Genomic DNA, 12,253 nt, shown 5'->3' on the forward strand with positions numbered 1-12,253 from the left:
ACGCATTAAAGACAGCAATATTTGTTTTTCACTTCTAAGGGCATGCAAAGTGACATCTTCTTTTCAATATTCATCACTCTGAGCAAGCTACTTGAAAGCCCTCTGTGGTCCAGAGAATCCATTTGAGTACTTGAAATTGAGTTTTGAAGTTTAACTCTCTTTCTATGGGAAAAAGATGCGATTGAGGTGATCAAACTAATTCAACAGCTTTTGCCAGGAGGCTGCGAGAATATCACAACAGCAGACATTTAATGGGAGAGCATGAATTTGATTTGAGACTTGAGCTCTGCCAAAAGAAACACACTGATGATAACTAACAATACAATTATATAATGCAGTGGACTCCTTCTCTCAGGCAGGATCCAAAGAAAGTTTGTCGAAACGTTAGTCCTTTGCACTTTAATCTATTGGCCTTAATTGATTTATGTGCTCCAATACTTTCTTTGGATCCTTTCTGAGAGAAGCAGTCCACTGAATTATACTTTGAATGTCTGAGGTCCCTCTCTGAGAGCAATGACCTCCATTTGTTGAGTGGCTGAAGTGCAAGAGTGCCCTACTTAACAACATAAATCCATTAATGTATATTTAAAAAAATTGAACTCCAGATGAAGTATTCTCAAGAACAGCCAAGTCAAAAACAATGTTGTTGATTGTAATTGAAATATAGCCAACAATGCATGACACCAAATTTAAAAAACAATGATAAATCCTAATTTTCTCCACGCATGAAATCAATAATCTGAAATGTTCCCAGGTTCATTGCTCCTTAGTTTGTACTTAATGTCACAAAAAATGATCACCCTAATGCTCTTCTACATCCCTGAGCAGCATGGCATTAGGCCATCAGAAGTTTGTGGTACACTTATGACATGTGGCCAGTGTGTGGCAGAATACAGGGTGAAGTCCACTGAAGTGGTTGATGTGCAGCCTTACCATCAAAACCAGTGTGTTTAGTAGAAGAGGCTTCTCAATAGCTGTTCACTGTAGTGACCTCTATGTGTGGGTAAATGAAAGCACAAAAGTTTCTAAAAAGGGAAATATTTTATTTAAAGTACAAACAATTACAAGTAAAAAAAAAAAAAAAAAAAAAACCAACAACCTCCCCCTTGAGAAAATGTTCCCCCCAATATGGGGTGAGAAAAAATTCACAACAAATCAGTTTTTCCTTTGAATTCAAAAAAATACTCTCCTTGTCATAAATATGTACAACTTCTTTGATGGAAGTCTCCGGAGAGCGAAAATGTGTTTAAACATGTGAAATTAAATATAAAAACCAGTGCCTTCTCCTGATGTAACATGGAGGAAGAAGAAAAAAAATGTATCCCCTGTCGTTATAAATAATGGGCTGACATGTTCAGTTGAAAGAACAAACTTGACAAATGCAATGTTAAATGTTTTTTTAAATGAAAAACCAAATGGGGATTTTGTGGATCGTTTGACGAAATAGTAAATCACTGTCTTATAGGAAAGGGGGAAAAGAGTGTGATGAGGGAAACAAATGTTGAACATATGGTTAGTATCACGTTGGTGTTTGGACAGGTGCAGCTGCAGAGCGCATACAAAAAAATAGCCGATGATTTCAACATACCAGAGCTCAACTCAGATATTTGACTCTGCAGTTCTTTGGTTTCTGTGTCAGCCTGTTGTGTGGAAAAGCTCAGTACGATCAGAAAAGTGGTCCAGCCGTGAAGTGGTGAGTAAGGTTGTCAGAAATGTCAAAACTTTTCGATACCTCGTGTTTTAAAACGATACAATCTGCAAGACTTTTTGATTAAAAAGCACAAAAGCTTTAAAAAAAGAAACATCTATTTCACAGGAGACACATGTGTAGGACAGATGTGAATCTGTTAAAAATTGCATGCAAACTTCTGCACAGTCTAAATTGCACAACTACATTGGCACCAATATAGCGCAATGTGTGCAGGAGCCTGATGTCTAGGACTTCTATTTTCTGTTGCCATGGTATCGAAACAGGTGTCAAAATAGTTGGATTTGAACTAGTATCATATCAAAGTTTAAAATTCTACTTTTGACAACCCTAAGTGGTGAGTACATCTGTAGTGGAGAGCAAAACAAATCACACTTAGTGAGAAAGCATGTGACAGTGAAGAAAGCTGAACCTCACACATGATTTTGATTGTGCTTATGACGGACAATGACACAAAATGTTCGATGGTTTTCTTTTTCACACGATAAAACATAAAAACAAAAGAAAGCACTGTTAAAAAAGAAAAAAAGAAAAGAGTGAATATAAATATTGCACTTCCAAACAACATTGAGTTCCCAGTGCCTAGTTGTTATCCCTTTGTTCGAGGTTCACAACATCCTGTTGGACGCTAAAATATCTGGACGGCAGCTTTTTTAAAAATGATTTCCACTGAGGTTCTTGGTATTATATTTGCTACCTGAATCATGAATATTGACCGTCTTTATGATATAATGAACATTAGGCACACAGAATGGCTTTACCTCTATCATCTGAAGCTACAGAGGTGACGGGGACAAACGAGACGAAGCAGTGGGACGGATAATAACCAGCTCATACCGAAAACAAACATTCATAAATATACCATTCACACAAATGCATGTAGTCACACTTACATACATGCAAACTCACACATCCCTTAACGCTAACCCACAGGCATGAAGTATTAACATTTAAGGCACATCAAATCTATGTACATAAAAACACAAAGCATTTACATGTTCAGTCCCTGCAGCCCTTTTGGAAGTGGGATTTCTGCCATTTCTAAGCTAAGAATAGGTCTTCTTTTACTCAGAAATAACTCGAGAGTACACAGCAACACACACTGTGACCTCAAAATGGATCCTTCCCACTTGAAAAGGAAGCATTGATCCTGCCTGCTCTTACAGAACAGCTGATTGTCCCCTCTTTGGATCAAGACTTCAACACAGCATTGCTTATAAATGTGTGGTTTTCTTTTAAAGTCATTTGCTTGCACGTGGGTTTCCAAATCAAGCAGGAGTCAAAACAGCAAAAAAAAATGCTCTTTTGCAGAAGCACCACAATGCTCCGAGGCCCACTGTGAGGTTCCACAGGTCTGTGGTGGTTCCAGTCCCCCATCCCAGTTGACTACGCTAACACTGGTAATTCTGAACATGAGCAAAAACAGGACAGAAATATTCCAACAAAATTCATTCATCAGTAGGAGTCAAAAATAAGAACTCAAAGGAAGGTCAGTCAGTCAGTCAGTCTCAGGTGTCTTTGGATTTAAATCAGTAGATTTCCTTTGAGTGCAAAAACAACCCAGCGCTGCCCACCAACCTGAGTGAGAGAGATCATTATCATGAACAGTTCAGAGACATCCATCCGTGCGCTTTTCTATGCCGCTTTATCCTGCTCATGGGTCGCAGGGGTGCTGGGTTAGCCTTTCCCAGCATGCATCAGGCAAGAGTAGAAGCAGAAAAGGGATTGAATTACGTAATACTTAAATATTAAACAAAAAATGAGTTATCACTGGATTCGGCCTGAAACTCTAGGCAGGTAATAAACCTCTGCTTTGGGCTGACTTTGCATTTTTAACTGAAACCTGTTTACTGATCTTCTGTCAATAAAACCCCGTGTTCAGGAGACACCAGGCAGATACTTTCAGGCCTCAGCTGGCAGCATAAATCACAGCTCCTGGCTGCCTCATGCTACATGTGAAAGCATCAGATCATTAGCACCAAAACAAGGCTAACACAGAACTCTCCATCACAAGAAACCACATAATGACACCCCAACAGGCGACTTGATTGTAGCCTGCGCCTCTACTGTAGTCACTTCCCACATGTTCAGTCTCATGTTAGCCTCGAGGCATTGAGAGAAAGTTCTGTTCTGGTAACAATCCCAACCTGCCATCAAAAACATAAATAAAAAAGAAAAAGAAACATTCATTTGGCTTGGAGAACTTTGGATTTTTGTCTCTTCTAGTGCAGCACAGTGGAGTTCCAGTGGTCTCTCTTTCGCGCAACTGCATCCTGATCCACTCTACATCCATCGAGTTTCTCCATTGCAATCATACGGCCATGTACTGTGGTTCCGTTCGCTCGCCTAGGCCTCGGAGGCAGCCTGTGGTTTGAGTTGAGCTTTCTCCATGGCCGTGCCGTACGGTAGAGACCTTTTGAAGAAGCCGAACTGCAAGAAAACATTTTTTTTAGACAAGCAGAAATTAGGAATAGGAACAGGACGCATCAGTTAATTTGAATGGTTATTGATTATACTATATTAAATAATTCCATGCATAAGCACTGACCTTGTATAGGACGTATATTAGCAGAGCCAGGAGCAGTAAACCAGCCAAAATGGCCAATATGATGATCCACAGAGGAACCGAGTTCTCGATATCAGGCTTGTTCCACACAATTGGGGTCACCACCTGAGGGCAAAAAAGGAAAGATGTTTTTCAGATTAACTCAACAGTTAAAATCAACAGGATCCTCCGTTTGAAGTAGGGCCACTGGGATGATTAACCAATGAATGAAAACAAACAAACAAAAAAAAATCAAAAGTACCTTTTTGTGTCCACTTGGAGAATGTTTGGGCAGGATGGCGTATGGCATCGTCTTCACGCTGTATCTGGACAGGCACTCCATCACATACTGCTTGTAGGATCTCTGAAGGAGCCAACAACACGAGGTTTGAAGAAAAAACAGACACATGCAGTACACCAGTTAAACACTAGGTGGCAACAAAGACTGTGTGTGTTCTTCAGAAGAAATTCACTTCAGCATTCCTATCGTGAGAGAGGCAGTGAAACTAGATCATGAATTTCCAGCGCATTCACAAATATGCCATGTGTTACAGCAGGCAGGGTGTGTAAACAGTCTGTAGCTAAAACATGGCACATATGACAGATTCCAAAAATTGCAGAATCTGCAGTCAGCTTCACTCAGCAACTGTTGTCACATTTGTTGGGACAGTTATGTGTCTGACCGTGCAGAAACTGGCAGCTCAGTTATTAAAAACAGATCCAGAATCAATGCTGGGGCCCAGTCAACATCAACAAATATGTGAGACCGACTGCTGCAGCTCTGTATCTGTGCCAGAACCACATTTAAGGTTTTTAACTCTCTGCGTTTCCTTCTTTGAGGCTAAATGAAGAACAGCTTCTTTGTTCCTGCCAAGGTCTGACCTGAGAAAATACACAGTGACGTGTGGGGTGACGACTCTTTTATATTGAAGGCTTCTTCCTCAGCCTTCTCTTTGTTGTCTAGTGGTCACACGTGTAAATGAACAGTGTATGTGCAGCGAGAGTCATCTCTGACAAACCTCGATGAAAGTCTCGGCCCAGACGCGGGATCGTACTTTGAGGATCGCTGTAGTCCCCTTCTCCAGAAGACCGACTTTGCACTGCAGCGTCCAGCACTCAGCGTTAGAACAGGACTACAGGAAGAGAGAGAAAAGAGTTTACTTAATGCATGAGAAGATTAAATAGTCATTTGGTTGCACACATGAAGATTATTCTCCACACAAAACCTAACCTGCAGGTGAAGTCATACAGAAAGTAAAAAAAATGTTTGAAGGGCAAATAACAGCCGTGTTAATGCTACATGTTGAATAAGTATAACAAAGAGGCCAATGTTATGATCTGTATTCCACGCCTGCTTCAAATTAGATTGAAGGAATGTCATGAGACTGTAAAAATGCAGCATGCGCCACTCTCCACATTATTGCCCAACCGCTGAAACCAACCCGTTTTCCCCAAGACTGTAGAATACTCAGTCTTAATTAGATCCCCATAATGCCGCTTGATACTTTTTACATTGTAAAACATGTGCAGACTGTGCTTCAGAGCTGTTGCTGCGAGCTCGACCACCAACCAGACACAGAGGTTTCAGAGGGTTTCCTGCGGGATCGCATTAGTTTACTTATTACAGCAAGTAGGGCAAACACAGGAGGAGAGGCGAGACCCTGCCTCATTCCTTCAGGCTCATCAGTCTAAGACTTAATGAGGGTATTCAAGACAGACAGAGAGCGTATCAATCCACTTCCTCGTGGTGGACCTCCCTGATGCCCGCGGGGACCGGGGCTGCTTAGGTCTCTGGAAATGACTCAAACATGGAGCGGTGCCAAAGATGCCTCAGACCCACATTTCCTCCCTGGTGGGATTATGTGGTCAAGATCTGGAGCTTCATGGGCCACAGAGGCTGTTCCCATAGATTGATCAAATTAAGTGTTGGCCTTGCTATGCAGCATCTGTACACAAAGGACCTGCAAAGGTTGACACTTTATAAAAGTGCTCAAAAGATGATTCTTTGAATCACTTGGTTTGAAGGATGAATCAACAAATCAGCAGGACATTATTGGTGCTGGACAGATTATTCATGAGCTGGCAAGCTGCAGCCATATTTCTAAAATACAATAAGAGAAAATCAAATCAACTCCTTATTAGAGTTTATTTCAAGAACCAGTTTTGGGAGCTCTGTAGGTCATATTTTGGTTGGTAAAAACCGTACAGGGAGTTTTTTTTAACTCTTCTGTTTTGATTATATTGAAGCTAACAGTCAGGCATTCATTTGCATACATTCTGATGTGATTGACAGGTGGAGGTGTCAGCTGTTTGCCACAAGGCTTGAGCCCCACCTCAGCTCCACGTCTCTGCCTGTGACTAGATTGATTGAAAGTTAGGTGAAGGTAGCATTTCCAATATGGGGACCTTCATGATATGGCTTCAGAAACCAATGGGTGACATCACTGAAACTACGTGCATGTTTTATACACTCAGTGGTTTCTCTGCAGGTTTTTCAGAACTGATCCATCCTCTGAAAAGATGACTTTTATGAACTCCTAAACAAACTGGCAACCCTAAGTACTTTCTTTATGTGGCTATCAAATGATCTATTCTCCAATTACTGATCATTGCAGAGCCATTGGTCACAACATAGAACAGAGAATGACATCAATGTGACATTCTCCATACTTACAAAAATCAACTATAACAACCCTGAGAGTATTGGAAAACCGTTTTTATAAAGTATCCTTATTATTAAAAAATGATTTTTGATGATTACTGCTGTTAAAGCTCGTCCTTTGTTCTTAATGAAAAGCTGAGCTCTTCAAAGACAGCAGGTCATTTTAAAAAGTCTCTCACTGTGACCTCATTTGACAGCTTCAACCAAGCACCGCTAAACTCCAACACACTTTGATCAGGAGACACTTTGAACAGAGATTTCTGTCCTCACCGGCGTTGAAAACAAAAAGTGCAGACTTGGGGAAAACGGGAGAATGGGGTCCTTCATGCTAACGTGCCGTTTGGACATGGGTGATAAACGAGCACAGTTAGAAGCGACAGGCAAGGGGACAAAGAGCGCTTTGGTTGACGCAGGTATCCACAGACGGAGGCAGAGCGAGGAGCTACCTGCAGCTGGGTGGATCAATAGGGCCAGTGTGCGTGTGTATGTGTGTGTGTGTGTGTGTGTGTGTGTGTGTGTGGGGGGGTGCTCAGGGGCCTCACAACACCCAGAGCTGAAAATGACAGAGCGGTCTGTGAAGTAACCATTGCTTCACTGTTAAGAATCCTCCTCTGCCCCCTCAGCCTCCTTACCCTACACCACTACTCAAGACTCTTTAATATTAATCACCACAAGGGGACCAAGCCTGTACCCTCTGACCCCTCCCTTTTAACGACATCATAACCTAATTAGCCAATCCCAGGAGCCTCATATAAGAACAGGGTCAGTTTGACCAAAATAGATGCAGACCTCTACACTTCACTTTAAGTGATGGAGCGACATTTACTGTTTAAAGCGTCTGTTTTCGTCCTGACCTGGTCTGGAAGTGACACATAAAAGAGTTTTAACAACATAAACACATGACCTCTTAACTGTTAACTCAATCTCCTCATTCCCTCACTTCAAAGTCAACTATTACATTAGACTTCACCTATTGGCCTGGTGGTGTTCATTCACACATACAATATGGTGTATGTCTATGTGTAGGAGCGGGCTGTTCAAGGCAAAGCTTTAATGAAATAATGTTTTCTGAATGAAGGACTTATCTGAAAACAAAAAGCTGTGTTGCCAGGGGGTGTGGTTGTTAGTTAGTAAAACCTGGGTAACACAATAAACTCTAGAAAAGTCATCATGTGACAGTTCAATCTGAGGCCTTCTGATCTGTTGCTTCTGCACTGATCTGTGCACAGAAACAAGAGCGCCGTGATTCAATTGACAAAATATGTGACAACTTGTGGTCTTCCTGGGAGTGTATTGAATCATTGACTTTTAATGGGAAGCCTTTGTATTTGAATCATGAATTTCCCTTTTTTTTTTAAGCGACTTACCAAGTTTGTCAAATGAGCAAGTTGATTTCTGTTGACGTCTCTCCTCTCGACTCGGTGATCGTGAGCCTTTAGCGCGAGGATCGGTGCTTCTGTGGATGTGCGCTGGAGCTAAGGGAGGAGAGAACACAGACACACACAAACACACAAACTATTAGGATTACAGAGAAAGTGACCTCAGCAGGCAGGAGAGCACACCACCCTTTCTGTCAATATGAGAGCTTATGTTAGCATGACCTTGAGGCTTTTTGTCATTAATCAAAAGCATGTGAGCTCGACTCCACCTGGATTCTCTTGGAAACAAACAGTACTTAGCAATTCACCAGGGGAAAAAAAACCCCATTAGATTACTGCTAAGATGGATGACCACCAACAGCCCTGCACAACATATGTCAAGTAAACACAAACAAATGCACCAAATGCTTCCCCACAAAATCCCAAAGCTACACCAAATCCCAAAGCTACAACTTTATATAAGTGTGTGTGTGTGTGTGTGTGTGTGTGTGTGTTGCTGTCTGACGTGGTTCATCACGCTGTGCTGGGCAAAGGGAAGAGCTGCAACTTCAAAGGTGTGGTGGGGCAAGTGTCCTGGGTGGGGCTGAGAAGCTGGGAGGAGGAAGGTGGGTGTGGAGCAACCAGCAGAGAGCCAACTGTTAATCATACATCTAACTGGGAATCAGTGGGGGGATGTTTGCCTCACATGAACCCGAGAGGTGTGTGTTTTCATGCGAGACGACTCACTTTGAGGTGTAGGTAGTTCATGTGTTTGTCGGCTGTGCAGTTGATGGGGCCCTCTGTGGAGAACTCCAGTGGGTAAAGGATGGTATGGCCCTGCACACTGAGGGGGCAGCGGAGTTCGAGGTGGGTGTGGCTGATCCGACTGGGCCCGTTGTTTACAAGCTGGAAGAAGGAAATGAAAGTTAAGTCTGTGAATTATAAGAGCAGCTTGATTGCTCTCATATTTTACTTGTAGCTCAGAGGGGGTAACATATCTTTCCCATCCTGAAACAGAAATCATTTCCTTTTGTTCATTCTCACGCACAAAAAAAAGGGAATTTTCAAGAAAGAAAATAAATCCCAACGCCTTATCTTAATGTGTTTTCTTAAGTTTTTCTTTTCTGCAGATTTAGGAACTCGACTTGCTTTATTCCTCTCAGCCACACTGAGTCTGCCTGGCTACAGCTAAGAAATACAGCTGATTACCTCATAGATGTGTTCCACTGCAGGCCCGACGTCCTGCTCCACCTCTTGGGTTTTGGTCACTTTCCAGTTGGCCGGCGGGAAGAAGACCTTATCTGGTCGAGACACGCTTTAAAGAGAGAAGAGAGGCGGTGAGAACTCGAGGCTTAATGAAATTCCAAAAAGATCAAATGAGTTAGTCTTAACACTCAACTCACCCTTGAAGAATGACATCAGCCTGAACAACCACCTCCAGCTTGTAGGGGACAACCTCGCTGTGGGAATTGTTCTCATTTTTGCTGTTGAAACAAAGAGAAGAAGAAAAAGATTTGATTAGCTGACACTGGAATCACTCCAGGCGTCAAAGTCTGTGAATCTGAAGCCGAATCAAAAGATCCCTTTGGCCTCTCTGTTATATGTTCACATCAAGTTGTACCTGCGAATCTGCAGATCAAACTGGACAGTTTTGTGTGAGTCCTTCAGCCGTGGCACCGTGAAACGCAGACCCGCCCACAGCTGCGAAGAGATCCAGCACATTAATCATCATCTTTAAATAAGGGAGGGTAGATCACAGAAAATAACATTTTCCATTTACCTCATTCTGGATAGCCAGATTTATCTCCATAAGGAAAGGTCTGGCTGAAATGACTCAAGACTAAGGGGAAAAAAAATCTCTGGGTTGTCTCCATTTCTTTAAAACAATTATAATTGTCTTTGGCAGATTCGAGCTTAGGTTGTATCCTCTTTCCAAATTCAAAATGGTGTTGGGAAACTTGTTTAAAACGTTCATCAAATAGCAAACATGAGGGACAAGAAACATCTTGAAACCAAAAAGCAGCGCCTTTCAACGACACAGCCTCTGGGAGCTAACTTATCAGGGCTTTTGGCGTGATCAGCAGTTAGCGATAAAGGCTCACACTGTGTTGCCATAGTTAACATTTCGACTAGCAACTTGAGAAGTGAGGAAGTGATTTGTGTTGAGGAGCACGATCTTAGAGCAGAGTTTTAGCCGCTGTTTGCACACAGATATCCGTTTATAGACATGAATTAGATGGGACTGCAATTATAAACAAGAAATATAAAGGAAAGACTATTTTTATATATCTAAACTAAAACTATAGAATGTCACTATGAGGTTACTTTGTCCTAAAAAATGCTCTCAGGCTTTCCTCATAATCTCATAATTTACAAGGTATGTTATGTTGTTGGGTGTGTCAGTCTGGGAACTCATTACCTTTAAACTAATAATGCTACAATCTGATAATCTTACACAAGAACACGGGAGCTGATTCTTCAGGAACACAAAGTTTGAACATTGAATAGTCTAGTCATCTCTTCCAGTTAACACATACTTGATGGTTTTCCTCCACAGACCTATTAAAAGCGTGCCAGCTTGTGACTCCATCATTAAAAAGGGGAACTCTACCCAGCAGGGAGCTGAGGGCACAGATGGAGTCTGTGCTTCCTGTCACAACATTTCCTGACACATTCTGACTTTTCCTGTGCTGTTCACACTCAACCTGTGGATAACATGCAACTTTTTTTCCTTTAAAGAGCAGGAAATTATGATGGTGTGTCAACCTTTTACCACTTTCAGTACACTTGGTTTCAGTAATGTATCCTCTCAAATATTAGACATCAAGCCTGAGGGGGAAAAATTATTAGAAACTGTGTTATCCTTACATCGGTACCAGGCTTCATGGGGTTGCCCAAATCACAGCTGAGGTATCGGGTCTGGTTTTCCGTCTCATAACTGCAGGTCAGCTGGGTCAGGCTCTGAGAAAAATTAGGACACATTGATCAAACCACAGCAAAAAAATAAATAATGATAATGGTAAATAAGTTGCTGGGAGTTGTAGTGTTTTCCTGGATTTGCGTTTCTCACCTCATTATTTCGGGCGATACCGCTGTAGTCAGCTTCAGGAGGGAGGATCACATACAGCTCTGCCTCGTACGCCCCTCCCTCACCCTCATTCCTGTAGTTGAAAGTCAAGGTCAGCGAGTTGTCATCACCCAGGTAGACTTCCTTCCTGTTCCTAAGGGGCAGAAAAAAACAACAGAAATTTACTATTAAGGTCAATAGAGGGGGTTAAAGGGTGTCAGGACTCCTTAAACAAATAAAGATGGCTGAAGTTGTGTTATGGTGTTTGATAAACAATGACAGACTTTGTTTGTTTTTGCTGACAGAGGAGTGGGCATTAAATCCTTGTTGCTTGAATGAAACCAATAACATTTCAGGCTTCTATTTTGTTAAGTGCCCAACTACAGAAAAAAACATCACCAAGATTTATCTAACTAAGCCCCCCTCCCATTAAACCAAAACTTTTCCGATGTGGTAATAAAGTCTTACATGCTGTATAACAGAGCGTAGGAGTGTTAAACACCTCCCCCTTTCTTGCCTTCTCTCCCTCTTTAACTCCCTCGCACTCTCTCTGCAGCTATAAGAACAATGAGAAATTCCATATGGAGGGCCACACAGACGCTTTTAATTAGAGCCCCCCCTCTTATAAAGTAGAGGAAGGGAGAGAGGGAAGATTTCTGAAGCCGAGCCTGAGCGTAAATAATCGTCTGATTTAAACTGGCATAGCGCGTCTCAAACCAAACAAAGGCTCAAAACTGAAAACGCCACAAAACCTTTGAGCTCCACTGAGGGATATTTTTGTCGTTTAGTTTATTAGCTTTGGCAGTGCAAAAAAAAAAGAAGCAACAGTATATTCACACCACAGCCATCTCATACTGATGTCATGCTCAGGTTGGGAGGCTCAAACACTGTTGTTCTGTTGTCGGCTGCTGTT

At 41.9% G+C, this 12,253-nt stretch overlaps 1 protein-coding gene across 1 annotated transcript in view; it reads right to left on the reverse strand.

Annotated features, from left to right (window-relative positions):
• Nucleotides 1-727: 727 nt before the first annotated feature.
• itga5 (integrin, alpha 5 (fibronectin receptor, alpha polypeptide)) overlaps nucleotides 728-12,253 on the reverse strand; it is a 39,014-nt gene continuing 27,488 nt past the window's right edge. Inside the window, exons 20-30 of the mRNA XM_020657697.3 lie at nucleotides 11,344-11,494; nucleotides 11,142-11,234; nucleotides 9,895-9,974; nucleotides 9,677-9,757; nucleotides 9,483-9,588; nucleotides 9,021-9,179; nucleotides 8,283-8,390; nucleotides 5,273-5,386; nucleotides 4,516-4,617; nucleotides 4,257-4,379; nucleotides 728-4,138 (exon numbers count right to left, since the gene is read on the reverse strand). Of these exons, the coding sequence (XP_020513353.1) occupies nucleotides 4,055-4,138; nucleotides 4,257-4,379; nucleotides 4,516-4,617; nucleotides 5,273-5,386; nucleotides 8,283-8,390; nucleotides 9,021-9,179; nucleotides 9,483-9,588; nucleotides 9,677-9,757; nucleotides 9,895-9,974; nucleotides 11,142-11,234; nucleotides 11,344-11,494 (1,201 nt within the window). The 3' untranslated portion in view covers nucleotides 728-4,054. The remainder of the gene's footprint in view (nucleotides 4,139-4,256; nucleotides 4,380-4,515; nucleotides 4,618-5,272; nucleotides 5,387-8,282; nucleotides 8,391-9,020; nucleotides 9,180-9,482; nucleotides 9,589-9,676; nucleotides 9,758-9,894; nucleotides 9,975-11,141; nucleotides 11,235-11,343; nucleotides 11,495-12,253) is intronic.

The sequence above is a fragment of the Labrus bergylta genome, chromosome 12 (assembly GCF_963930695.1).
Source record: "Labrus bergylta chromosome 12, fLabBer1.1, whole genome shotgun sequence".
NCBI classification, from domain to species: domain Eukaryota; kingdom Metazoa; phylum Chordata; class Actinopteri; order Labriformes; family Labridae; genus Labrus; species Labrus bergylta.